The 26,369-nt window shown below is 45.6% G+C and overlaps 1 protein-coding gene across 5 annotated transcripts in view; it reads left to right on the top strand.

Moving 5' to 3' along the window:
• Positions 1-26,369, top strand: part of TMEM255A (transmembrane protein 255A) — a 63,752-nt gene that overhangs the window by 26,228 nt on the left and 11,155 nt on the right. For all 5 annotated transcript variants that reach the window (XM_038747906.1, XM_038747908.1, XM_038747904.1 and 2 more), the window contains 6 exons: positions 2,736-2,798; positions 10,603-10,692; positions 13,018-13,086; positions 14,556-14,644; positions 18,773-18,935; positions 23,041-23,184. In XM_038747906.1, the coding sequence (XP_038603834.1) occupies positions 2,736-2,798; positions 10,603-10,692; positions 13,018-13,086; positions 14,556-14,644; positions 18,773-18,935; positions 23,041-23,184 (618 nt within the window). The remainder of the gene's footprint in view (positions 1-2,735; positions 2,799-10,602; positions 10,693-13,017; positions 13,087-14,555; positions 14,645-18,772; positions 18,936-23,040; positions 23,185-26,369) is intronic.

A 26,369-nucleotide genomic window follows, 5' to 3' on the forward strand; every position in this document is an offset into this window, starting at 1 on the left:
GTGTTGAATGCAGCCCCACCTGTGAGATGGTTGACCTGCAACGTTGGAGTCTCTGATCCCAAGACAAAATTATTCTACATCTGCAAGTAAAAACAAAAATTGCCAGGCCATATAAGCATTTTTTAACTAGCCCCTCCCTCCCTCTCCCCATCCTCAGTGCCCCCGGAAAGTAATTCCAAAGTACAATGAATTTATCATTCTTTGGTACTCACACAGAATAAATTGGGGTTTGCCCTGGGCAAATAGATAAGGGCCCATTTGCAAGACTACATTATCAACCCAGTGCTTAATACCGTGCCTGGCACATAACACTTAACAAATACGATTTTTAAAAATGAGAAAACTGAACTTAAAAGATTTGCATAGGGCAGAGTCAGAGTAAACCCTAAAAGTTCCAGACTTCCAAGTGTCTGAGTTGCTCAGCCCTCTAAGCCTTCCCTCTCTTGCCTTTAGCTTCCTCCTTGCAGTGGAGTTTGAGATCTGCCGTAATTGGATGACCACCGGCGAGTTCCTCCGCTCTCAGAAATGAGGCTGAAGCTGCTAGTAGCATCCTTTTCATTTGGCTCCAACTTCAGAGCCTTTGGCACTGGGCGATGATGAAGTGACTCCTGTCACTTAGTATCTGTGCTTCCTCAACAGTGCCCGTGTTTCTTCTTGTGTTGTGTCTGAGTTGTTTGGACTGAAATTCTTTGTCTCCCTCGCTGAGGGAATTGTCCCTGTCTGCCAGGGGTTTTATGCCCCATCTTGGTAAGGAAATGGGGCGAGAGGGGAGATGTGGTGCTGTAGGTTGGCTGCCAGAGAAGATGCCCGAGAAGTTTGGGGGACCTGGATCGGAGGAGCGACAGGAATCTTGTGAAAATATTCCTTCAGTCTCTCGCTCTCTGGCAGGTTCTGCAGCTCACGCTTGCTTGAACCCCATTAAAGGGTAAAATGGAGATTAAGACTGTGAACTTTAATCTGTGGGGCATGGACATGGACCGTGTCCTACCTGATTAGCGTGTCCCAACCCAGCGCTTAATACAGTGCCTGGCACATACCGTATTTAAAAAAAAAAATAAAGTTTCCCCAAGAACATCTTCAAAGGAGATAGTTTTGCATTCGTGTTGTATGGTTTGTATTGTTTGTATTGTTCAAGGCCCGAGGCTACCTAGTCCGCAGGGAGTCCTGGCTGCACTCATATCTTCTCCAGTGATCTTTCCCGTACTTGGGGAGAGGAAGGAAAGGACACATGTGAATCGGCCACAGGACAGCAACTAGGCATCCATAGTTCCCAAGGGTTGGTAGGACTTGATGTCTGACCACATTTCAGCCTTCTCCGGGACACTACGAGTGTAAGCCCGCATGGCCATCCAAGACGATGCCCCCTCGGAAGTAATGTGACCCGAGCCAGATTGGGATATCACAGTGCCAAAGCTTGGTTCAGGGTTGCATTGGGTCAGATGGGGGCTTGACCTAAGATTTTTTGTCCCGACCAAGGATCGCCCTTGCCTTGGCTGACCTTTTATCCAGTTAAATTTCAGAGACAATTTCAAATGAGTGTCCCAACCTCAAGAGCGCTTGGTACTTGGCACAGAAATACCATAAAAAAAAATCAAACAACGAAAACAGAAAAATGTGTTCATCATGGAGAGCAAACGCCCAGGGAAAAGCTCAGGTGGAGGATATCGGTGGGGGTTTAAAGATGAGATTTTTCTGATGCCGCTTGTTGTGGAGTAGGCACGTCACAACCATGAGGTTCCCAGCTTGTCCCTTCCCTGTTTGCTGGCTTTGAATTCCGTGAATACTTTCTGCCCTGAGGAAACGCCCCTGCTCCTGGGCGGTTTGGTTCAGAATTTCGGAAGTAGAGGAAAAGGGAAAAATGAAATCAACATTTTTAGGGCCTCTCCTTGTGTTATGGTTGGCTAGGCAATACCCACCACTTTTTATTTTTCCGCCTCCTGCCTCAGCCGAGTCAAGATGTGCTTATTTCTGTGTGTTTTCATCTGCAGCTAGCCCGGCAGAAAAGGTCGGCCAAGGACTTCACTGAGGGGGCAGTAATATCTGCTCTGCCAAGTACCCACCCCGGCGCTACTTGTACAGTGAAACTGTTTGGGTTTTTTATGAGTTACTTATCCATCTCCAATCACCCCTTAATAAATGCCTTCAGCATTTAAATAAAGGAGAAATGGGAGCTGTTGTGGATAATTGCCGGCATAAATTGCAATGACCCAACCACAATGATCTGCTTTCCCAAAATGTTCCATCTTTTATTTTCTCATTCAAAGTTTGCTGATTATTAAGATACTTTAGTGGGTTTGCAAATGTGTTTAATGAGGGGGCATTTACAAACCTTTATTTTGCAGCCCATTTTTCAGGCTGAAAAGATTATCTTTGAAAAGGGGAAAGTTGAAATGTGACTCGAGCTTTTCAGAGATTTGGATTCGTACTGATTGGGAGTTAAGATGCTAAGAAACCTGTGTGTTTAAAAATAGGTGCGCTGCTCACTGAAATATAATGGCTGTATCTTTTTATGTTCAGGTGCATGAGATTTTAAGTGTACTTTTCCTCAGAGTGGTATTTTTAGAAATGGGACAGATATGCCTCTCTCCTATTTACTGTATGGAGATCGGTTTTACTGATGGTCAGTAGATCGGTAGAGATATGAATTTACATACTGGCTGTACATTGTGAATCGACTTTTTCATTAAGACGTTCCAACTGTTTCCTTTGAGGTCTTCTGTAATTTTGTTTTTCAGCTTGGTTTTGGATCATTTCTTGGAATCATTGGATCAAACCTGATTGAAAATAAAAGGCAAATGGTAAGTTCAGTTAATACAAAGTTACAAATGTTTTTCAGTCAAATGAGCAAGTAAACCAAATAGTAATGTGCTCTTCGAGACTGCCCAAAATGGACTTTGTAGGAAAAAACAACTTTGATTTTTCTCCCTGGAGCTGCTCACAAGTGCCTGACGTAGCCTTACCTTTTAATGAAGTGTTGAATTATAAATGACAAATCAGTGTGGCGAATCTCCTGGAAGGCCAAGTTCTCATTTCGGGAACCTCTGCCCAAGAGTGGCTCTCCCAGTTCTTGGGATAGGACCCTCGAGTCGCATCCTCAGGGAGCACCAAGAACATAGTGCTCCGCTCCCAAAACCAAGAGGAGAATTGAGACATGTATCCAGACATTTCAGATTTAAAAGAGCAAGCAGAATTCCTTCTCCTAAACTCTCTGGGCTGGGTAGGGGGCCGGAGCCTTGCCTGCTTCCTTCTGGGTGACAGAGCTAGGACTTTACCGGAGTTTTGTTCACAAAGGGAAGGAGACGGGTGAGAGGGGGCACCTTTTGTGCTTCAATCCAACCGAGGAGGTGAGCACAGAAACGCTCGATAAATACTCTTGATCGATTGACTGTATAAGTGGCTACTGCCAGACAGCTAGACTGGCATTTGTTTGAGTTGGCTGGGTCACTTGGCTCAAGTTTGGGGTCATTCTGATTTGCCACTGCTGCCTTTGGCATAGAGGTCAAAAAGGCAATGTGCCTCTAGTGCTTCTCGTTGGTGGCTCCTGCTTCTCGTTGGAGGCTCAAGGCATACTGAGTCTAAATTAATAGCATCTATTGAGCGTCTACCGTGTGTGCCGTATTGAGCACCTACCATTGGTACCACTGTACTTAGCACTCGGGAGAGTTCAGATGTTGTTAGCGGACATGATCCCTACCCTCGTGGCGCGGACAATCCAGCCGGAGAGACAGACACCAAAATAAATTTCAGGGAAGCTTTGGTGTGTTAAAGATCTGTTCCTAAGTGCCGGGGTGGGTTGGAAATCCAGACCCAGGATACTGAGATCATCGAGTATTACACAAGCAAACATACTTTCCTTTAAAGCTGCAGAGACCTGAGCCAAGTGCATCTGGCCTCTAAGCAGCAGTGTTGTGACCCCGTAGCCTAGTACTTTGCAGCCTCTTTGAAAATGCCATTCCACACCACACCGAGCCTGATCAGCGTATGCTTACTGTCTGCATTGGCTCTTAACCACAGGGAGCGTGTTGTCTCCAGCCCCAGTGCCAGGAAATCTAACATGTGGCCACAGCTTCACACTGAGCTTGGCCCGGAGCCATCAAGATGAGGCAGAACATAGCTAAAAACCGAGAATTCAAATTATTGGGCACCGGTTTTCGAAACAGGAACATCTTCGTCTTCGAGGTGCCTTTTTACCCAGAGATTTTGATTATGGGTCTGTTTCGGAAGTCTGATGGAAATTCTCTCAAATCTAGGAGACCTAGACTTTCTAGACTAGACCTAGACCGACTTTGGGTCAGTTTATAAAAAAAGGACACGAGCAACCTCAAACCCTGGGCCAATTTTAATATACCCAAATATCGGGATTAGCAATGAAATAATAATAAATAGTAAAATAGAGGTCTGCTCGGTACCTTACCTCGCATGAAAGGGGAAAGCCAGGGAGCTAGCGTAATGAATTATACCGGATACCCAACCTTAATCTAGTCCAAACGATCTGCTCTATCTGACTCTTGCGGGGTCTTTAATTTATCCAGGAGTCGATTGTTAAGCCTCAAGTAATGATACCATGAGGACAGTGGCCCATTCTTAATTGCTCTCATGAATTCTCCCACAGGCAGGGGAAGACCCACCGCTATTCACAAGCAAAGTGTCTCAGCTGAAATTGCTCAAGACCCCAGAGAGAACCTCCCTCTCTTGTCTCTGACACTGTCTTTTTGCTATCACCATTGAGCCCAGCTCCCTCTAAATGCATCTCCTGAGTGGCAGATTGAGGGACGACTGCAAGGGTAGGGAATTCTCTGGGAGCTGTAAATCATTCCCCCTCTGATGGCTGAGAGAGAATCGCCGTAGCCAGGAATGTGACATCATAAGTTAGATAATGGAACGTGCGGTATTTAACGGCAGATTTACCCTGATAATGTGTTGGCTCTAGGGACAGAGCCCTCTAGATGGATATTCTTCCCTAGCAATGACAGGAATACCTCTCCAGGGAGATATAATAGTCCTGAGCTTCCATTACACCCAGACTCTCTCTGCCGGGAGTAGTAGTTGCACTTTTCCGCTTAAATTATTCAAAGTTAATGGGAAGTATTCATTGTCCAGCAGATCGCAGCCAGAGCTAATAATGAGTATTGCATGAAATCTTTCATTAATTATTCACAGATTATTTGCATGCCGTGCAGCACGATTTAAGGGGAAGAGTTTTGGAACTTCTGTTGGGGACGGCGAGCCTACCGTCCAACTTGGGGTAGATTCTGATCGTGTGCTGGTCCGTGTGGTTCTCCTCCGTCTTGATGTTGGAGTCCATGGAAAGAAAGTTAAATCCGTTCCACATCTCCAAGCACATCAACACCAGTTCCAACCCCCTTACGCCTTTAAAAGTACCTTGAAGAAAAGAATTTCAGTGTGAGGCCATTGCCCCGTGGGAATGAGATGGGGGCAAAGAGGGGTGCGAATGGAAAGGATTTGAGGAAGTGATATGCACTTGTCATGACCAACCTGAAATTCTACAATGAAGCAGTAGCATTAAAAATAACCTGCCTGCTTTATTATAGTGTATATTACTTTTCCTTATTTTTTTTGGACTGAGGATACAAAGTCTGCGATCTAATCGCTTATGTTAATTCAAGATTCTTTTCAGACCCTACCTTATTTTCTTATGTGACATCCAAACTTCCCCTTCATTCATTCATTCAGTCGTATTTATTGAGCGCTTCCTGTGTGCAGAGCACTGTACTAAGTGCTTAGGAAGTACAAGCCGGCAACATATAGAGACGGTCCCTACCTAACAACGGGCTCATAGGAAAATGTTATTGAAGTAACGCTGTAAAAACTGCTTAGTGGCTGCTCAGAAATTGCGTAGGCAGGCCAGGGACACAGAAGGGCGTGGGGCTGATGCTTTGGCATTCTGCATTCTTAAGACTGCTGCTGAAAAAAAGAAAAGGCAACAAAGATTTTTATAAGGGACTGAAACTGGGTAGCAACAGCCATAATCTTTAGGGACCGTCTCTATATTGTTGCCAACTTGTACTTCCCAAGTGCTTAGTCCAGTGCTCTGCACACAGTAAGCGCTCAATAAATACGATTGATTGATCAACAAGCAAAAGTGATGGTTGTTTCTGCTGGTTTTCTGTTAGTTTCGTGCTAAAGGGTGTAGTGCTCTAGGGAAGCCAGGAATTGAGGCGAGAGGTATTTGAGATGTGCACTGACTTCCTCTAAAGTCTTCCACAGGCCACTCCTGTGTAATAAAGCGGAAAACCTTCCGGATGATGCCCTTCTTGGACTTCCTTAAGCCCCTTACTGTGGCCAAGAGAGGGTACTTTCACACTTTCTTGCTACATTTTCTGTCTTTCTCTCTCCCGGCCAGCTTATAGTGGCCCTAAGCCAGTGTGTCCAGTTGCTAGCCAATTCTTTGTTGCCGAACGTGCCTCGCTCACGCCGTGCATGTGGAGACTAGGGAGAATGCAGTATCTCAGGTGAACCGGACTCTCTCGGTCTGCTTGTAGCATAGTGGAACTTTCCCAGGGCTAGTTCATTCATTCATTCAATCGTATTTATTGAGCGCTTACTGCGTGCAGAGCACTGGACTAAGCGCTTGAGAAGTACAAGTTGGCAACATATAGAGATGGTCCCTACCCAACAGCGGACTCACAGTCTAGAAGGGGGAGACAGACAACAAAAGAAAGCATATTAACAAAATAAAATAAATAGATTAAATATGTACAAGTAAAATAAATAAATGGAGTAATCAATACGTACAAACATATATACATACGTACAGGTGCTGTGGGGAGGGGAAGGAGGTAAGGCGGCCGGGATGCGGAGGGGAAGGAGGGGGAGAGGAAGGAGGGGGCTCAGTCTGGGAACTGGAGGAGGTGGGCTCTGAGCCTTCATTCATTCAATCGTATTTATTGAGCGCTTACTGTGTGCAGAGCACCGTACTAAGCGCTTGGGAAGTACAAGCTGGCAACATATAGAGATGGTCCCTACCCAACAGCGGGCTCACAGTCTAGAAGGGGGGGACAGACAACAAAACAAAACATATTAACCAAAGAAAATAAATAGAATAAATATGTACAAGTAAAGTAAATTCATTCATTCAGTCGTATTTATTGAGCGCTTACTGTGTGCAGAGCACTGGACTAAGCTGAGTACCACCAACGCCCAGGAATCTCTGCCGGGGGGCCATACTGTGGCTCTTCCCTTGCCATCAGGTTCTCAGTCAAGGGCTAGGTACCGGGCATTTTATTGTTTATTGTTTCCCCGCAGCGGGCAGCAGTGTGCCATGGCTGCGGCCCCTTTGAACGCCTGTTCTCCACCACTCGCCAGCCCTGCGAGTTTTTTTCATCTGGAGCTCTCATCCAAATTTTATTTTTGGTTTGTTGATCTTAAATTTGTGAGGCTTGACCGCCCCAGCTGGCCTATACTAAGGGGAGGGGAGGGTCCAGGAGAGTAGGAAGAGCGTGGATAACTGAATAGTAACATCCCAGAAATGAGCCCCACGTCTTCATTTTTAGCAGTGGCTTCATCCTTCCCTCCCACCACACCTTTTATAGAACTGATAATCCGTCCCTGATTTGACTGATTTTTTTAACCTTCACCTTTTCTTTACACCCCAGCATAGCCTCTGTAATTCACTAACAAAGTTATTCCCAAATACCCAAAACATATAGCAAAAACGCGCGTTATCGAAGAACTGGGAATAACTGGAAAAGTTAGGTTCTGTTACTTCATGTCAGTTTTATGCATCTTTCCATTTTCCAACCTGAAAAAAAATGGGGATAGATGAAATACGATGGTTTAATGGGTGCTTGAAAGAAGTAAAGCAGCCTTGTTTTCAACCTAACTGAACAGACTCCCGAGTCTTCCCTTTGGCTTTCCTCTTACCTATATCCCCCCAGGAGAGCTTAATTTTGTCAGCCTTGCAGAAGGGTGTTTTCAAATCCATCAGGTCACAAGCATTTCCCTCAGCCTACCAGCTTTCACCAGCCCTTCCCTGTGTCATAATGGTGGATCATTTTGAGTGCTGGGAGATTTATGTTTCCACTGTTGATCCAAATTCTTCCTTACGCCCAGCATGGCTCTTCTAAGGCCCTCTGTAATTCCTTGCAGGTCCAAGGCTAGTTCTTCAAGGTTGCTCCTTTGCATTTTTGCTGCTCCTACAGGGGATATTTTGCTTCCCTGCCTTCTAGTGTTTCATCACGTTTCTGAAGCACTCTGAAGACTCACTGTGCCATATACGTTACCCCTAGTATAGTCTCACTTTAAAGAGCAGAGCTGCTTGTGGTAAAGAGCCCTCTGAAGATCTAGGCGATTGAGCTGGTGATTAACTGGGGCCAAACGTTACATAGTATCAGGCTCCTGAGAGCTTTCTTTTTTATTTTCCGTGCCGATCAGTTCCAGAGCGGATAAGAAAAGGAAGTGCTGGCAATTCTCTGCACTGTCTTTCAGCTGTGGCAGTGCCCTTGGCCGGGGACACACCAGGTCCAGAGCCTAATAATAATAATGCCGTTTGAAAAGGAATAACTTTGTACCAAGCACTGTTGGAAGTACTGGGGTAGATACAGTGCAGTCAGATCAGACACGGTCCCTGTTCCATGTGGAGCTCACAGTTTGAGGGAGTACAGGTATTGAATCCCCATTTTACAGAAGAAACAGAGGCACAGAGAAGATCTGTTACGTGCCTGTGCACTTTCCACTAGGCCATGCTGCTGAAAAATGAGGGGACTCCTTAAAGAATACCAGCTGTGGACAAGGAAGAATTGAAATCAAAACTGAAAATCATGCTACAGCAGACTGTAAGCCCGGTGTGGGCAGGGATTGCCTCTCTTTACTGCCGAATTGTACTTTCCAAGCGCTTAGTACCGTGTTCTGCACACAGTAAACGCTCAATAAATACGATTGAATGAATAATGCTCTTTAAGCACCTTATTCTCACTGCCCCCTTAGATTAACATCACTAGGACATTACTACAAATGGCTAGGAGAACTTCTTTAGTTTATCTGCCAAGCTGAATTAACGTAATAAAATAATAGTGAGGATCTGTATGGTACTTTCTTAGCGTTCTCCCTCGTATTTGTCATTCTCATAATGCCTAGGTAAGGTAGAAGAGGGCAGGTGTTATTATATTCATTGATCTAAAGGAAAGAACACAGGACTGTGGCGGGGGTCAGGAGATACCAGTTGTAAAACCAGCCCTTCCACTGACCTACTGTATAACGTTATACAAATCCCTTAACCTTTCTGGGCCTCAGTTTCCTCATCTGTGACATGGGTTAAGAGAGATCGTGAGCCTCATGTGGGAACGAGCTCGTATCCTGTAACTTTGTACGGACACCAGTCTTTAGCAGGTAGCAGGCACTTAACAAATGTCATAATTAATACTTAAATTTGAGAAAACTGAGATCCAGAGAGGCCGTGTTTTTGCCTAAGGTCACCCGTTGAGAGCCGGCCCCATAATCGAACCCTCCAGGTCAGCGTTTATTCCATTCCTCCTCCTGAGGACTATGAATATGTTTTCTGTAGCTGTTCTTGAGGATGATGCTACAGACAAGAGAAAGGTTTCGCAAGTGTGAGCCTCTGATGAGCCTGATTTGTATCTGGTGAAGCAGCCGGTGCTTGGGGCATTTTTCTAGCCCCAGCCCTTTTAGGGCAAGCAGCGGATCCCTAAATTGAACTTATTCAATTCTCAGGGTGTCACCAGATGTTACTGCTGTGTAATCAATCAACTAATGACCCTACCTTGAGCTCCCTTCCCACGCGGGACTTTAGTGTAGGAGAAAGGGATGGGGAAGCCCACCATCATCAAGAGGACTTGTTTTTTTTTCAGTAGCCGTGAAGGTTTGCACCGAACCATCCACACTGTCTCAGTTCTCCCATGATCAGTGGCAGTCTTGCATGCGGGTGAATCAGGTTTAGAAATGCAGTCTCTGGCCATGGATCCTCTGTGCCCTCTGTAGCAAGAGACCTCTAAATTTCCATGTCTTCAAATGACCTGTAGCTGTTCTTTCCCCCTTGCCCTTTCCAATTAACCTGCCACCCTCTCATCTCTGTGGCTGTGTGTTATTTAATAGGCTCCTTTTACAGTAAGTAGCTAAATGAATAGGACATGGTTTTAGAATCAGTATGGACATATGTTTCAAAAAGTAGATAGGAGTTTATTTTATTTTGTTAGTATGTTTGGTTTTGTTCTCTGTCTCCCCCTTTTAGACTGTGAGCCCACTGTTGGGTAGGGACTGTCTCTGTATGTTGCCAATTTGTACTTCCCAAGCGGTTAGTACAGTGCTCTGCACACAGTAAGTGCTCAATAAATACGATTGATGATGATGATGATGAGTTCCACACTCAACATGGACATAAAAAGCAGTCAAGGGCACAGCAGCTCTATCAGTAGAAGTTCCTGAGAGTTGGCAGTGAAGAAAGGCCTACGCAGGTCTTAGGCTCAGTCCCAGCCAGGCAATCTTGCCAGCTGAATGCCCTGGCACAGTCAAGACAAAAGGAAGAAGGAAGGATAAATACACTGGGCAGATTTGGGCTCAGGCAGAGCCCCCTTTCCAGGACCAACATGTTGAAGGTTTAAAGTCATCTCTGTTTCACTTCCCCAGCTGGTGGCTTCCATCGTCTTCATCAGTTTTGGGGTGATCGCTGCATTTTGCTGTGCCATTGTGGATGGTGTGTTTGCTGCCAGGCATATAGTAAGTACACTGCTCACGTAAGTTCTCCGGGCATGATTTCCAAGGCTGACTCTTCCCTCAGCTACATGGGGAAAGCGGAGAGGGGGAGAAAGCCACCTTAGGCCAGGACCAGTCGGCGCTGTGAACTTGGCATTCCCGGGAGTGGTGAGGGGAGACAGCGAAGTGTCCGGAACCACACAGGAGAAATGAATAGAAGCAGAACCTTCTCTTCAGTAAGTCCAGGTGCCAAAAACCAGGCTCTGAGAGCTTCATGGGCCAGGAAATATGCTGCCTCTCAAATATGTCTTGAGTTTAAGGCATTTCTCATGTTTACTAAAATTTGAATGGTACGTATTGGACTTTGTGGCGAGACCTGGGGTTTGGCCCATAAAAGCAGCACTAAATTATCAGTCCTCTCAGGCTGCATTGGGACACCTAAATATAATAATAACAATAATGGCATTTATTAAGCCCTTACTATGTGCAAAGCACTGTTCTAAGCGCTGGGGAGGTTACAGGGTGATCAGGTAAATAGCCAGAGACTAAATGGACCTAGGGACATAGAGACTGACAAGGTTCTGACCTTCGAACCCTGTCCTCTAACATGCTGAGAGAATTGGAGGTCTAGATTCTCTAGGGAGCAGCCGAGGTCAGGGTCTCATCTGTAGAGCCGGCTTTGTAGGCAACCATCTTTATGCCACATCCCTGCCGACGCAAGCAGCGCGCTCTCTGGCTGAAGTGGTTTCCATAGCAACCTGGGCCTGGGGAAGGAGTCTGAGGTTGCTTTTAATAGCACTTCTTTGCTGAAATGTCTTTCCCTTTTTCCCCATCCCACCTTTAAAGTCAGTTGGCCTAGGCCATTAATGTTCATGAAAATCCAATTACCACCTAAAGGGCTCACTACTGGTCATCCGTTTTCCTCTCACAGGCATTGGCAGAATGACCCTGAGAAAAAACTGGAAGCCCTTTGAATCCCCTCCTCCCTATCTCCCCACCCTTCCCATAGCTGTGTGTTTCCTAGTAACACAGTGTGGGAATAAAAGAAGCAGGAGAAGGGAAATAATTCTACCAAGGGATCCAGCTACAACTCACACTTCGGGCTTTTGGAGTGTATCTTGTCTTTGGTCCTCCTTTTCTGCATTAATCGATCAGTGGTTTTTACGGAGGGCTTTTTGTGAGCAGAGCACTGTACTAAGTGCTTGGGTAAGTAGAGCGCCACAGAGTCGGTAGGCACGAGCCCCGCCTTTGAATTTATAATCTCGGTAACGATCCTCACTTCCTCAATCTGAAGAGTGCCCCTTGGTAGAGTCAGGTTCAGACTCCTGGGGGTGAGACCAGAGCGCTGGTAGAGAGTAGGGTTTCTCTGTGGTGCGGAGGGTCTCCTTGAGAGCAAACCTAGGAGAGTTCCCACCAAGGACGTAGTGCTCAGGGGGCCAGGAAGCTTATTTGGTTCTCAGCACTGGGGGTGCCAAGGAAGTGGTTGTTGCAAACTTCACGGGGGAGTGGTGTTCCGTAGGAGAGCAGCCCAGGGAAGTGACTGCCCTAGTGTAAGTCACACCTGGGAGGTCCGAGACGGATGGCCGGGGTGCAGTCATCCAACACCGAGGGGACGTCGCATGGCTCCGGGTGACTTTGACGAACTCTCCAGTCCTGGCCGTGGTCCAGAAAGTCAGGGCAGTCCTTGAAGGGAAGAGACTAGACCCGGGCCCCTTGGATGACAGACAGTTCCAGAATGCAGTGGCAAGCTTGTCTCTCATCCCGTGAGGGATGAGATGACTCTTGGAGGTCTCTTGGGGAGGATATACATGGCAATCGGAGTGGGCACCCAGAGCGTCTCGGAGTGCTATGTGCAAGGCTGATTTAATACTCTTTCGTCATTGTGGGCTGGCATTTGGGCCAGGGTGGACAGACTTCAGGTTTGAGGACAGGGGATTTCAGCTTCAGTCATATGCTTGACGTGTGACAGTCCAACATAGGACATGCATGCGCTCCTAGCAGACTTTTCCCCCAAAATGGGACAGGACACTAAAATAGGGGGATAATCCTGAATTTGTAGGTTGGAGGTGTGGGAATAAAAGTTGCACTGTAGTAGTTACCATTGTCTGTGACCCTTGGCTCTACTTAATAGGTTGTTCTTGACAGATATCTTTGGTTTCCCACACACCTTTGGCTCCCTCTGTCATTTTCTTTCCATCTACTAAGGAAAAAATCCCCCTCCTCATCCTGCCTTTTTTTTCCCAAAAAGCAGTGGAAAACTATCCCATACTATGTAAAATGCTGGTGGGATGTGTGTGTTCCAACACAAATGCCTTGTCTATCTTCTTTTTTCCTCCCTCCCTTCTCCAGGACCTTAAACCTCTGTATGCAAACCGATGCCGCTACTACCCCAAGACCCCCCAAAAGGAAATAGAAGAGGTGAGGTGGTATCGCTGCTCTAGACGCTGGGAAGTGCCTCCCTAGCCACCCTCCCTTCTCCCCCTCTCCTTCCAACAAGCGTAAAGCCAGGAATGTTCATTTCCTTTTGGAGACGTAGGCGATTTGGTTGTTGTCAAGCAAGGTTGGTATGTCACGCTGGAAGCAGCGAACACTGGGTAGGAAGATGGTGATGGTAATAGGCTGATAAGGATAGGATATGTGAAACTAGGAAGACCAGAAGAAGGATTCCCAAGGAATGGAGAGCCAAATTAGCTGAGATCAGGATAGGGAGAAGAAGAGAAAGCGTTAGGAGGGTGCAGGTGGCGGGGCCAAAGGGATTGCCATAAACCTTCCCTCCTGGTGCCGTGGAATCAGAGATGGAGAAGCTTGCTGCTTTCCCTTCTTTCCCAAACACAATGAGGAGTCACTGGGGTACACGAACTGCTATTTGGCCTCTTCCATTGTAGCCATCTTTCCTCACAGCCAGTTGAGGTAGATGTATCCCTGAGAGATAGTTCAGTGTTACTAAAGAGGGGATGGGGCTCTTTTCCCTTCCCTCTCCCTTAGAGAACTCTCCTTGTGTTGCACACACTGGCTCTATCCAGGTTTTGGAAAATAGTGTCCCAGCCTGGATGTAGTCTCAGTAGATCTTGTCTTCACTGCCTGCCCTCCCTGCCCATCCCCAGTCATCCCTTCCTGAAGTTGAATTTTGGTTTTGAGTCATGGGGCATGTCCACATTTACTCCCTTGTAGTATTTGTTAAGCGTTTACTCTATGCCAAGCACTGTACTGAGTGCTGGGACTAGTATAAAATAATCAGGTTGGACACAAATCCCTGTCCCATATGGGGCTCAGAGTCTAAAGGAGAGGGAGTACAGGTGTCCAGTCCCCGTCTTACAGATGAGGAAACGGGGGCACAGAGAAGTGAAGTGAATTGACAGCAGGCAAGTGGCAGAGCGGGAATTAGAACCCAGGTGTTTGGACTCCCAGCCCCATGCTCTTTCTCCCAGGTCATGGTGCCTTGACAGTTTAGTCATTCTAGGCTCCGGATCCGTGCTGTCCCCGGCCGGTGGTGGTGAGAGGGATCTGAACCCCGATGAAGGCCCAGAGAGAACTTTTCCGCCTCAGCAAACATAACCTCCTGATCGATCCTCTGGGAGCTGAAGCACGGCTGTGCACATCAATCAGTCAGTAGCATTTATTCAGTGCTTACTCTGCACAGAGCACTGTATTAATTGCTTGGGGGAGTACAACAGAGTTAGTAGACATGATTCCTGGCATCAAGGAGCTTATGATCTAGTGGGGGAGACGGACCCAAAATAAATTACAGGGAGGCAAATTTTAGTGCTTTGCAAATGGAAAATATAAGGAATGGTCCCTGTTTGGTGTACACACGAGAACACACACGCGTTCAGCTTAGTCGGCTCCTTCTCAGTGCAATAACAGCTGCTCTTGTTCTTTGTCTTCAGGTGTTTTGCCCATTACCCACCCGGGGTGCATGCACCCCCAAAATAAAGGGCAATACCTGCTTCTGCTGTGACCTCTACAACTGTGGCAAGTGAGTATTGGACAAAAGCTGGGTGCGGAGGGGAGGGGTTTGTGGTGTCTCTGTGGAGAGGAGAGTTATCTGAGGATTATTCAGGGGGCCCAGTAACAAATGCGGTATTTGTGAAGTACTTACTATGTGCCAAGCGCTGCATTAGGTGTAGGGAAGATACAAGGAAATCAGGTCAGACACGGTCCCCGTCCTTCATGGGGCTCGGCATCCAAGTAGGAGAGAAAAGGTTACTTATAGATGAGAAGACTGAGGCCCAGACCTGTTAAATGACTTGCTCAAGGTCACGCAACAGGCAAGTGATGGAGCTGGGATTAGGACCCAGGATTTCTGATTTCCCGGCCCATTTCTACTAGGACACGCGGATTCTCACTTCCTGGGCTAGGTGTATGGAGCAGTTCACCTGGCTGTAACACAATCAACTCTGCATTATTTGGGGAAAAATATATAGTTTATGAGTTTCTTGATCCCTTGTCCCTCCTTCTTGCCACTTCAGGATTTGCCCCTCTCCTTGGTTTAGCACTTTAAATGCCAAATGGGAAGGGAGAGGTGGCAAAACATTGATTTGGGTTTTTGATAGCTCAGAAAAAATTTTTTTGTGAAAATTACCGACTAAAGTGGGGTTTTTAACTGTTATTTTTGAACTGTATTTATCCCTGCTCCCCTGAGCCACCATGTACACAGACAATGAGTGGGTTTAGCCGTGCTTCCCGGACTGAGTCTAGCAAGGCAGGAAACTCTCAATTCAATCCAGTGTTTGAGTAGATAGAGCCCACCAAGTTCCACATCCAAGTCCATGAGAGTCGGGACATTGAAATACCGTAAAAGAGGAAAATTTTGAGTTGAACATTTTCTTAGTGAACCAGAATCCATTTCCAGCCAGCAGAATACAGACAAGACCACAAGATCTAAATATAGTTGGCGATGAACATGAGGGTGACCCAGGGACTTCAATTGTGCCTAATGGGTATTTCTTTTCTTTTCACGAAAGCCTATTTTTAATCACTTATCAGCTCCTCTGTTCTGTTTCCTGGAATGGAGGTTCAGAAGAGAAGAGTGGAAGCCAAGGGATTGGGCAATCATGTTTTCAGGGTTAAAAGACAGGGTAACATTGTCTTCTTGCCCAAAGAAATGCTCCTTAACTTCAGAGTTTGGTGAACCGTAAACATAGAATATAGTCCTCCATAAGTGCTTAGTACAGTGCTCTGCACACAGTAAGCGCCCAATAAATACAATTTAATTTAGCTGGACCTTTCCTTAGGACCTAATTTCTCTGGCAGCCCTGTGTATGTTTGACACCCAATTTGTACTTCCCAAGCGCTTAGTTCAGTGCTCTGCACATAGTAAGCGCTCAATAAATACGATTGATGATGATGACACAGGAGTCAGTTTTCTGACAATCCCCATGTTAAGGCAAACTCACGTGATTGTGCGTGCTTTGACCGACATTCAAGGGCACGCACACACCATTTCTTCCAACATTGCAATTGCATTCTATCCAGATAAGTGCACGTTGTCAGAAGAGTGTTCTCTGGTTCCCTATCATGGCTTATCTAAAATGTTCAATCAAAACTTTCATTGTGGAAAAAAAAACTGGGAGTATTTGTTAGTTAAGAGTTAAACCTCTTATCTCCCTCCAGCTGGGTTATAATCCTGGCTCTACCACTTGTCTGTTGCATAACCTTGGACAAGTCAATTAACTTCTCTGTGCCTGTTACCTCTTCTGTAAAATGGGGAGAAAGACAGTGAGGCCCATGTGGGACATGGATTGTGTCCAATCTCGTTAGCTTGTATCTCCCCCAGCGTTTAGTACAGTGCCTGGCTCACAGTTAAACGTTTAACAAATACCATTTAAATTTTTTTAAAATAAAGCGTTTGTGGTTATTATAGTTTGTAAAAATAGGAAAAAAAATTCCTACTGGTGACGGCTCTTCTAGGCCTCTGTCTCCATCTGTGACAAACAATATCTGCTTCCTTTTTTTTTGTCAGACATAATAGAGATGTATCATCCACCTGTACATGTCCCAACACTTGGAACAGTGCTTGACATGTAAAAGGCACTTAATAAGTTTCGTAAAAATAATCTACCATCCCCAGTCTGTCCTCTCAAATCCCCAACTTCACTGTATCTAGCGATTGAGTAGCTCTCATCAAAACCCTTATTGAACCTGTTGATATTCTGAGGTCCCACAGTTTTCTGTGGCAATTAATTCCATATGCTTTTTCCCACTGGGTGAAGAAGTGTTTCCTGTGGGTCATTCTGAATTTATCCCTTTCTGTTTTCAGTGGATGTCCCCTTATCTGTAAAATGGGGATTAAGACTGTGAGCCCCATGTGGGACAGGGACTGTGTCCAACTCAATTTGCTTGTATCCACCCCAGTGCTTAGTACAGTGCCTGGCACATAGTAAGCTCTTAAGAAATACCACTATTATTATTATTGGCTTGAATCTGCCTCAGCGCTTAGTATAGTGCCTGGCACTTAGTAAGTGCTTAACAAATACCATTAAAAAAACAAGAACACCTTTCATGATTTTGTAAGCTTCAGGTATGTCTCTCTTCAGGAGTTCTTTCCAGACTGAAGGGCCCTGCTGTTTCAGTCATTCTTCATGCAAAAGCTTCTCCATTCCCCTGATCATTTTGGTTTCCTTCTCCTCTCCTGTTTTGTCCTTCTTAGGGTGAATGACCAGAGCCACCCACAGTGTTCCAGGTGTGAGTGCCTTATGATTTTATGTAGTGGCAAAACTGTATGCATTTTATCTTATCTGAGACCTTTCCTGATCATCCGCAGCATTTTGTTGCTATTTTTGCCTTCTCCCACTCATCAAACCAGTGTTATAGTAGATCACGACTTTGAGATCTCTTCCCTAAATCATAACTGGTAGCTCAGAAGTTAATGCTACTGCCTTTATGGGGAACAGCTGAAGCACAGAGAAGAAGCAGTATTATCTGTCCACAGACACCCGGCAAGGCGGGCGCTCAGAAACAGGCTAGAAGTTAGCTGCTCAGATGTCTGTTTAGATAGACAACTAAGTAGCTTTCCGTTCAGAACATTGAGTGCTGAACTCAGAAGCCCTGACATATTTTTTTTGGCTGTTTTCATGGGAAGTGGCAAATTCCTTCATCAGAATGAAAGTGCTACCTGCTGGAACTCATGTTTCGTTTTCATTTTTTAGAAGTGGATTTTTCTTTATAAATTGGATTGACTCTAAAGAACATTAAGCTGTATGTGTGTGTCTGTATGTGTGTGTGTGAGAGAGAGAGAGAGAAGGAGAGGGAGAGATATTCTGGATTTCCATAGCACATTCTGAGTCACCTCCCCCTGATAGATAATAATAATAATGATGGTATTTGTTAAGCACTTACTATGTGCAAAGCACTGTTCTAAGCGCTGGGGGGATACAAGGTGATCAGGTTGTCCCACGTGGGGCTCACAGTCTTCATCCCCATTTTACAGATGAGGGAACTGAGGCCCAGAGAAGTGAAGTGACTTGCCCAAAGTCACACAGCTGACAAGTGGCGGAGCCGGGATTTGAACCCATGACCTCTGACTCCAAAGCCCGGGCTCTTTCCACTGAGCCGTGCTGCTTCTCTAATAAGGTCTATCAATGCCCTAACTTTGAGCTGATTAAACCAGGCCCCAGTGGCCTGGAACTGATTTTATGTTCTGTTTGGGATCAGTAGGTGCTCAAAAAAACATTGGTTGATTATAATAAGGGTTTCTCCGAACAAATTCTGTTTTTGAATAACACGCTGACTTTATGTAACAGCTTTCTTTTTACCAAAGTGCTTTTGCTTGTACTGCTTTACTCTGTAATTTTTAGTCAGCTATACTATGGGGAGGCCCCAAATAAAAGCACCCCTTTCTACTTTTTCATTGCTCAGTTAAGGCTGCATATGAAAACACCAACCCTCACAGTATTACACGGACAATACCGCAGAATACTTAAATAATAAAAGCGTCTAGACTTTTTCAGAGTTGTGTGCACTTGCTGATACATGTACGCACTCATTCAGGGTGTTTCTGAATCGCTGCCATTACCTTGAATCTCACATTCCACTCCGGTGTAAACAGGAACGTTCCCCTTCTGCATGGGAATGATACTCGTGTGCTCCTCTCTTCCCCATTCAGTCGTGTGGAGATTTCTGGAGGGTATTATGAATATATTGACGTCAGTAGCTGCCAAGACATCATCCATCTTTACCACTTGCTCTGGTCCGCCACCATTTTGAATATAGTGGGACTGTTTCTGGGAATCATCACTGCTGCAATCCTCGGAGGCTTTAAAGACATGGTGAGAAGGGATCTGAACGATTTATGGGGGCAAGGGGGGATTACTGTTACCAAACTGAAGTGCCAGAATTGATAAGCGTTTAAGGTCAAGGAGACCAGTGTTGCGAAGCCAAGTGAAGTAGATTTCTTTTCCCGGTATTTTCATCCTTTACTTTTTGGTGGCAATGATAACACAATAGTCTAAAATTGAAATCTTACCCTGGGATTGCCTCTTAATGAAAATTCTTTGAGGCTTTTTTCTGATTTCATTCATTCATTCATTCAATTGTATTTATTGAGCGCTTACTGTGTGCAGAGCACGGTACTAAGCCCTTGGGAAGTACAAGTCGGCAACATAGACGGTCCCTACCCAAGAACGAGCTCACAGTCTAGAAGAGTGATTTTGATTTATGACTGTGTGTCTCTCCTTAAAATCCAATTCAGGGAAATTGGGGGGCTTTTTTTGCTTGACTACCTCTATCGCTTCCAAATCCTAAATTTTACATTAGGAGCCCAAAAGCGCTGGTTGAATCAAAGCCGCGTTTGGTTTTAACATTGTGCCCTACCTCACAAGCTGATTAGTTGGCAGGATGAGGCATTCCCTGTTGGCTATTTTGGCAAAATTATGATGGTAAGCCAGGTCGGGTAAGGGTTTGAAACTTTGTTGGGAATATAGAATTGTACTTTGTAGTGAAAAACGTAAGTGCTTCTCCGTCCTTTTTTTCCGCTCACACTCATTCTCCCTTCCACTCTGTCAAATCAGCGCTTAGAACAGTGCTCTGAACATAGTAAGCGCTTAATAAATGCCGTCATTATAAATAGATCTTCTTCAGGGCCCTCTCCCAGTTAAGTAGCAGCACTCACTGAGGTAAAGGGATGGTGGTTTACCCACCCACCACAAACTCTCCCCGACTAACAGTTGGCAGAATGAGTCAAGGGCAGCTGGTCTGCATCCCTCCCCTTGAGCTTGGTGGGGACACACCATTGGCCCGGCCCAATCATCATTATCATCATCAATCGTATTTATTGAGCGCTTACTATGTGCAGAGCACTGTACTAAGCACTTGGGTAGTACAAATTGGCAACATATAGAGACAGTCCCTACCCAACAGTGGGCTCACAGTCTAAAAGGGGGAGACAGAGAACAAAACCAAACATACTAACAAAATAAATAGAATAGATATGTACAAGAAAAATAAATAGAGTAATAAATATTATTATATACAGGTGCTGTGGGGAGGGGAAGGAGATAGGGCAGGGGGGATGGGGAGGAGGAGAGGAAAAGGGGCCAATTGTCAGCTGTGTGGCCTGGGCGAGTCACTTAACATCTCTGGGCTTCAGTTAATAATAATAATAATAATGGCAGTCGTCATCCACTATTACCTCCACTTATCCGAAAAATTCGTATGCCCTGGCGGACACTCCTCAGTGGAAGGCAGTGGCTCCACAAACTGCCTCGCTCTTTCCCTGTGGGTTCCCAGCCAGTTTCGTGGCCCCGGCCTGAGGTAATTTCTCATGGTTGCTGCTTTGAAATCGTTGAGGGATGGAGCTGGTGGTGTCCCACGCTTCCAGTTTAGGAGCCAGGTTAAGAGAGAGAGACTTCATAAGCATCCCACAGTCCTGGGCAGGACTGGACGTGTGCTTTCTGAAACAGGAAGCACAGCTCAGCTGGAGCAGAGTCTGGGGAGGCTTTCAGGGGCGTAGGGATCGCTGCACTGCTCATTCAAGTCCGGGATCTCGTCTTTCTGTCATCCTGTTATTCATTCAATCATATTTATTGAGTGCTTACTGTGTGCAGAGCACTGTACTAAGCGCTTATTATCCTGTTATTAATGAGAAGGAGCCCATGAGAAGCAGCATGGCCTTGTGGCTAGAGCACCGGCCTGGAAGACAGAAGGACCTGGGTTCTAGTGCTGTCTCCATCACTTGTTTGCCGTGTGACCTGGGCTAAGTCAGTTCACTTCTCTGTGTCTCAGTTACCTCGTCTGTAAAATGGGGATTAAGACTGTGAGCCCCACATGGGACTGTACCCAACCTGATAAGTTTTTACCCCTGCCCCAACATCCCCAGCGCTTAGTACAATGCCTGCAACATAGTAAGTGCTTAACAAATATCACAGTTATTACTATTATTATTATTATTCGCGGGCCATGAGTCACACAGGAGGCATCCAGCTTGTTGCCAAATGTAGGCTCCTCTATGCTTACCATTGAGAAGCAGCGTGGCCTAGTACAAACAGCAGGGGTCCGAGGACCTGGATTCTAATTCTGACTCCATCTCTTGCCTGCTGTGTGACCTTGGGCAAGTCACGTCATTTCTCTGTGCCTCTGTTTGCTCATCTGGAAAATGGGGAGTCAGTACCAGGTCTCCCTCCCCCTTAGACTTTGAGTCCCAGGTGGGATAAGGATTGTGTCTGACCTGATTATTTTGTGGCTACCGTAGTGCTTTAGTACAGTGCTTGGCACAAAGTGAGCTCTAAATAAATGCCACAATTATTACTGCTATTTATAATATTAACCATAATAATAATAATAATATTCCCTCAGCCCCCAAACCAGCAGACCTTCATTTATATGGAATTAGAGCAGATGAGGACTAGGTTCTAAAGAGTATTGGGGGGCGGTGAGGAATGGAGAGGTTCGGGGATACAGACTTTTCTACATTCTTTACTACAGTCACTGGCCTGTATTTGGTTCTAGTTCGATGCCTGTATTGCAACACCTGAGGTCTGTAACCTCCGCTCGCCCCATCCGATGCAAATGTTGTTCTCTCTGTCCACAAGAGAGCTGTTCATACATGCCACAGAGGTGACTAATTTCTTCTCCTGGCCGACTTCCTCCCAGGATGCCGTCTGGGGGGGTTACCCACGCCACAGTTCAGAATAATAATAATAATAATAATAATAATGATAATAATGGCGGCATTTGTTAAGCACTTACTATGTGCAAAGCCCTGTTCTAAGCGCTGGGGAGGGGAAACAAGGTAATGAGGTTGTCCCATGTGGGGCTCACAGTCTTCACCCCCATTTTACAGATGAAGGAACTGAGGCTCAGAGAAGTTAAGTGACTTACCCAAGGTCACACAGCAGACATGTGGCAGAGCCGGGATTCGAACCTATGATCTCTGACTCCAAAGCCCGGGCTCTTTCCACTGAGTCACGCTGCTTCTCCGAAGCTGCTGCACACATTTAATCTGAACATTTATCCCTGCTAAAAAAAACCTCACAGGATCACCACATATCCTCTGTTGGGTAGGGACCGTCTCTATATGTTGCCAAATTGTACTTCCCAAGCACACAGTAAGCGCTCAATAAATACGATTGAATGAACGAATGAATGAATCCTGCTCGACCTTTAGTGGGGTCAAGATGACAGCTCCTTTGTCTGAGGGGTCTTCCTTTGTCTGAGGGGTCTTTCCCTTCAAGGCCCTGCTGAGAGCTCACCTCCTCCAGGAGGCCTTCCCAGACTGAGCCCCTTCTTTCCTCTCCCCCTCGTCCCCCTCTCCATCCCCCCGTCTTACCTCCTTCCCTTCCCCACAGCACCTGTATATATGTATATATGGTTGTACATATTTATTACTCTATTTATTTATTCATTTATTTATTTTACTTGTACATTTCTATCCTACTTATTTTATTTTGTTGGTATGTTTGGTTCTGTTCTCTGTCTCCCCCTTTTAGACTGTGAGCCCACTGTTGGGTAGGGACTGTCTCTATGAGATGCCAATTTGTACTTCCCAAGCGCTTAGTACAGTGCTCTGCACATAGTAAGCGCTCAATAAATACGATTGATTGATTGATTGAAAGATATAACCTTCATGCCCTCCAAAGTGTAGGTCACCTTTCTCCAGGATTGGAATCTGAAATGTGGTTTGTTTTAATCAATCAATCAGTGGTTTTATTGAGCGCTATGGACAGCACACTGTACTAAGCACTTAGGAGAGTACAGTGCGACAGAGTTAGCAGACACATTCCCTGCCCGTAACGAACTTACAGTCTAGAGGGGGAAGCAGATGTTAATATAAATAGGAAGCATAGCAATTTCCCAGTGCACATTTTTCTACTGCTACTGTCGAGGCCGGTGTGTTCAGCTTTGTGCCAGCAATATTTTGTGTTTCCTTTTTACCAGACTCCCTCTCTGCCGACATTGAACTGTACAGTTGAAAATGCCCATCCTACAGTATCTTATTATTCAAGGCCGCAGGTGGCATCATATAACACCTACTATCACAGCACTCCTCACCTGCCACCATATTCAGCTTATGATTTCCAGGTAGGTTGCAAAAAGAAAATTGACTGTTTCTTGCTTGGGGCTGTGTCTCTCGAGATGCTGTGGGTAGTTAATTTCTTTGAGAAGACGGAATTCCAGGAAACTCTGCACGGTGTGTAAAACCGAATTTCTAACGCTCTGATAGTGTTGCCTTATGGCTGTTGTCTTAACACAAACCTAGTTCATTTTGAAGTTACTCTTGGGAAGGTCAGTGAGTCAAAGTTGTTTTGATTCCATTAAGTTGTGTGTTTCCTGAGTTTGGGTAGAGAGGCAGCGGGGCCTAGTGGGGAATCAGAAAACCTGGGTTCTCATCCAGGCTGGCCACTTGTCTGCTAGGTGATCTTGGGCAAGTCACTTCACTTGGAGAAGCAGCGTGGCTCAGTGGAAAGAGCCCGGATTTTGGAGTCAGAGGTCATGGGTTCAAATCCCGGCCCCACCACTTATCAGCTGTGTGACTGTGGGCAAGTCACTTAACTTCTCCGGGCCTCAGTCACCTCATCTGTAAAATGGGGATGAAGACTGTGAGCCCCCCGTGGGACAACCTGATCACCTTGTTAACCTGCCCAGCGCTTAGAACAGTGCTGGGCATATAGTAAGCGCTTAATAAATGTCATCATTATTATTATTATTCATTTCTCTAGTCCTCAATTACCTCATCTGTCTAAAGGGAATTACGACCGTGAGTCCCACGTGGGACATGGACTGTGTGCAACCTGATTTAGACTGTGAGCCCACTGTTGGGTAGGGACTGTCTCTATGTGATGCCAATTTGTACTTCCCAAGCGCTTAGTACAGTGCTCTGCACATAGTAAGCGCTCAATAAATACGATTGATTGATTGATTGATTGATTAGCTTGTATCTACCCCAATGCTTAATACAGTGCCTGGATTCAGCGCTTAGAGCACTGCTTTGCATATAGTAAGCGATTAACAAATGCCATTATCATCATCAACATAGTAAGCACCTAACAGAGAAGCAGCGTGGCTCAGTGGAAAGAGCACGGGCTTTGGGATCAGAGGTCGTGGGTTCAAATCCTGGCACCACCACTTGTCAGCTCTGTGACTTTGGACAAGTCACTTAACTTCTCTGGGCCTCAGTTACCTCATCTGTATAATGGGGATTTAGACTGTGAGCCCCACGTGGAGCAACCTGATCACCTTGTAACCTCCCCATAGTAAGCGCTTAATAAATGCCATTATTATTATTATTATTATTAACAAGTACCATTTTTTTAAAAAAAACTTTGGTAACATCAGAGTTTCTTTAAGAACAGCTTTGCTCTGCAAAGAAAAATGGCGCTGCTTGCTTCCAGGGGCATAATTACACCAAGTCACACTCTGCCACTAGCCAAAGATGAAATTTTATCTCTGTGGGATTCCCACGGGAGGTGAGGCATGACTTTCAGCTTTAGTTCTGGATGTGAAACTCCGGGTCGTGCATATCCCAAAACAGTATTTTAACAGTGCTGTAGAGTGGAAGTGCTTTGCTCCTTATTTTACCCCAATCTCCCTAGAAGTCGATGTCTGCCAAGGCTCACTGTAGAGGTGGCTTTTAATGTTCAAGCACTTTCTCCATCATCACATAACTGGGTCAGAAATTTGCACCAGTGCAGAGAAAACTGGAGTCTAAATAGACACCTTTTGAAAAGCTCTGAGAATGAGAATGGGATCAAGGGCTGGAATTAGTTTTTCAGGAGAACAGCCTCCAAGAAGTTTACTTCTTCTGAAAACTATTCTAAAAATGTATTGTTTCCAATCAGCCTCATCCTCTCCCCAGAGGCAACTTCATCGATCAGTGGCTGATTTGCATTGACTGCAATCAATTGGTGGTGTATTTGAAATTAGGAATGCAAAGTATCCAACTTTAAAGTAGGCAAGCCCAATTAGTTTGTGGGAAGTAGTACTTCCTCAGAATTAGACTGAGTTTGCATGAGACAGTGTCAGCAAATGCTGTTTACAAGGTAGTAGATGGCCAGTGTTTACCAGTCTCCCTCCCACCCCTGCTGTAAAAGTCACAGCCGCTTTTAGACCCCTGTGAAGCCGCCTTTAGCTTGGAAACTGCTCGATCCAATGCAGAATGGGCAGAAAACCACTGGTTTCTCTGTGAACCCATTTGCAATGGAAAGCTTAGGAAATTTCGCTTAGCTGTTGGTCAGGGTAGATGCATCTCCAGACCTGCAATAGCATCGACTTGGAAGAGATGAATCATCATCATCAATCGTATTTATTGAGCGCTTACTATGTGCAGAGCACTGGACTAAGCACTTGGGAAGTACAAATTGGCAACGTATAGAGACAGTCCCTACCCAACAGTGGGCTATTGTTATTTAAATAGTGTTATTTATTGAGCTGTTTCTGTGTGCAAAGCGTTGTAGTAAGTGCTTGGGAGAGTATAGTACTACAGAATTGTTGATAGGTCCCCCGCCCACAAGGATCTTATAATCTAGATGGGGAGATGGACATTAAAATAAGACATGTGTATGTAAGTGCTGTAGAGCTAAGGGTAAGGTGAGTATCAAGAGCTTAAAGCTACACATCCAAAGGCATTAGGTGACTCACCAAGTTGGTTTTATTTTTTTAATGATATTTGTTGAAGCACTTACCATGTGCCAGACGCCGAACTACGTGCCGGGGTAATCAGATTGGACGCAGTCCGCGTCCCACATGGGGCACATGGTCTCAGTCCCCATTTTACAGATGAAGTAACTTAGGCCTAGAGAAGTTAAGTGATTTGCGCCACAGACAAGTGGCAGAGCTGGGTTCAGGATCCAGGTCCTTCTGAACCCCAGGCCCTTGCTCTCTATCCACTAGGCCATGCTGCTTCCATTTTTCAGTTGATTGCCCAGCTGAGCTGTACCCAGGCCTGGGCCTGCTTAACCTCTAAAATTAAATGAAATTGGGTTCAATCAAGGCACTTTGACATCAATAAATAATGTTTCCTGGCAGGGTACATGATAGCTCAGGTGGTGTTTTCACAGGCAACGTGGCACTGCATTGTTTGCGATGGGCGTAGTCCGTTGAGCTGTAAATTGGGAGTCAGGAGACCTAGGTTCTGGTCCTAAATCTACCACTGTCTCCCTGAACTACTGAACCACACTGAGTTTCCCCAGTGGGAATATGGGAGAGGCATTCCAGCTCCTCCCCTCGACCTCCTTCCCGTAAAAATGCTGTGAGACCAGGAGGAAACA

The sequence above is a fragment of the Tachyglossus aculeatus genome, chromosome 6 (genome assembly GCF_015852505.1).
Source record: "Tachyglossus aculeatus isolate mTacAcu1 chromosome 6, mTacAcu1.pri, whole genome shotgun sequence".
Taxonomy (NCBI): Eukaryota; Metazoa; Chordata; class Mammalia; order Monotremata; family Tachyglossidae; genus Tachyglossus; species Tachyglossus aculeatus.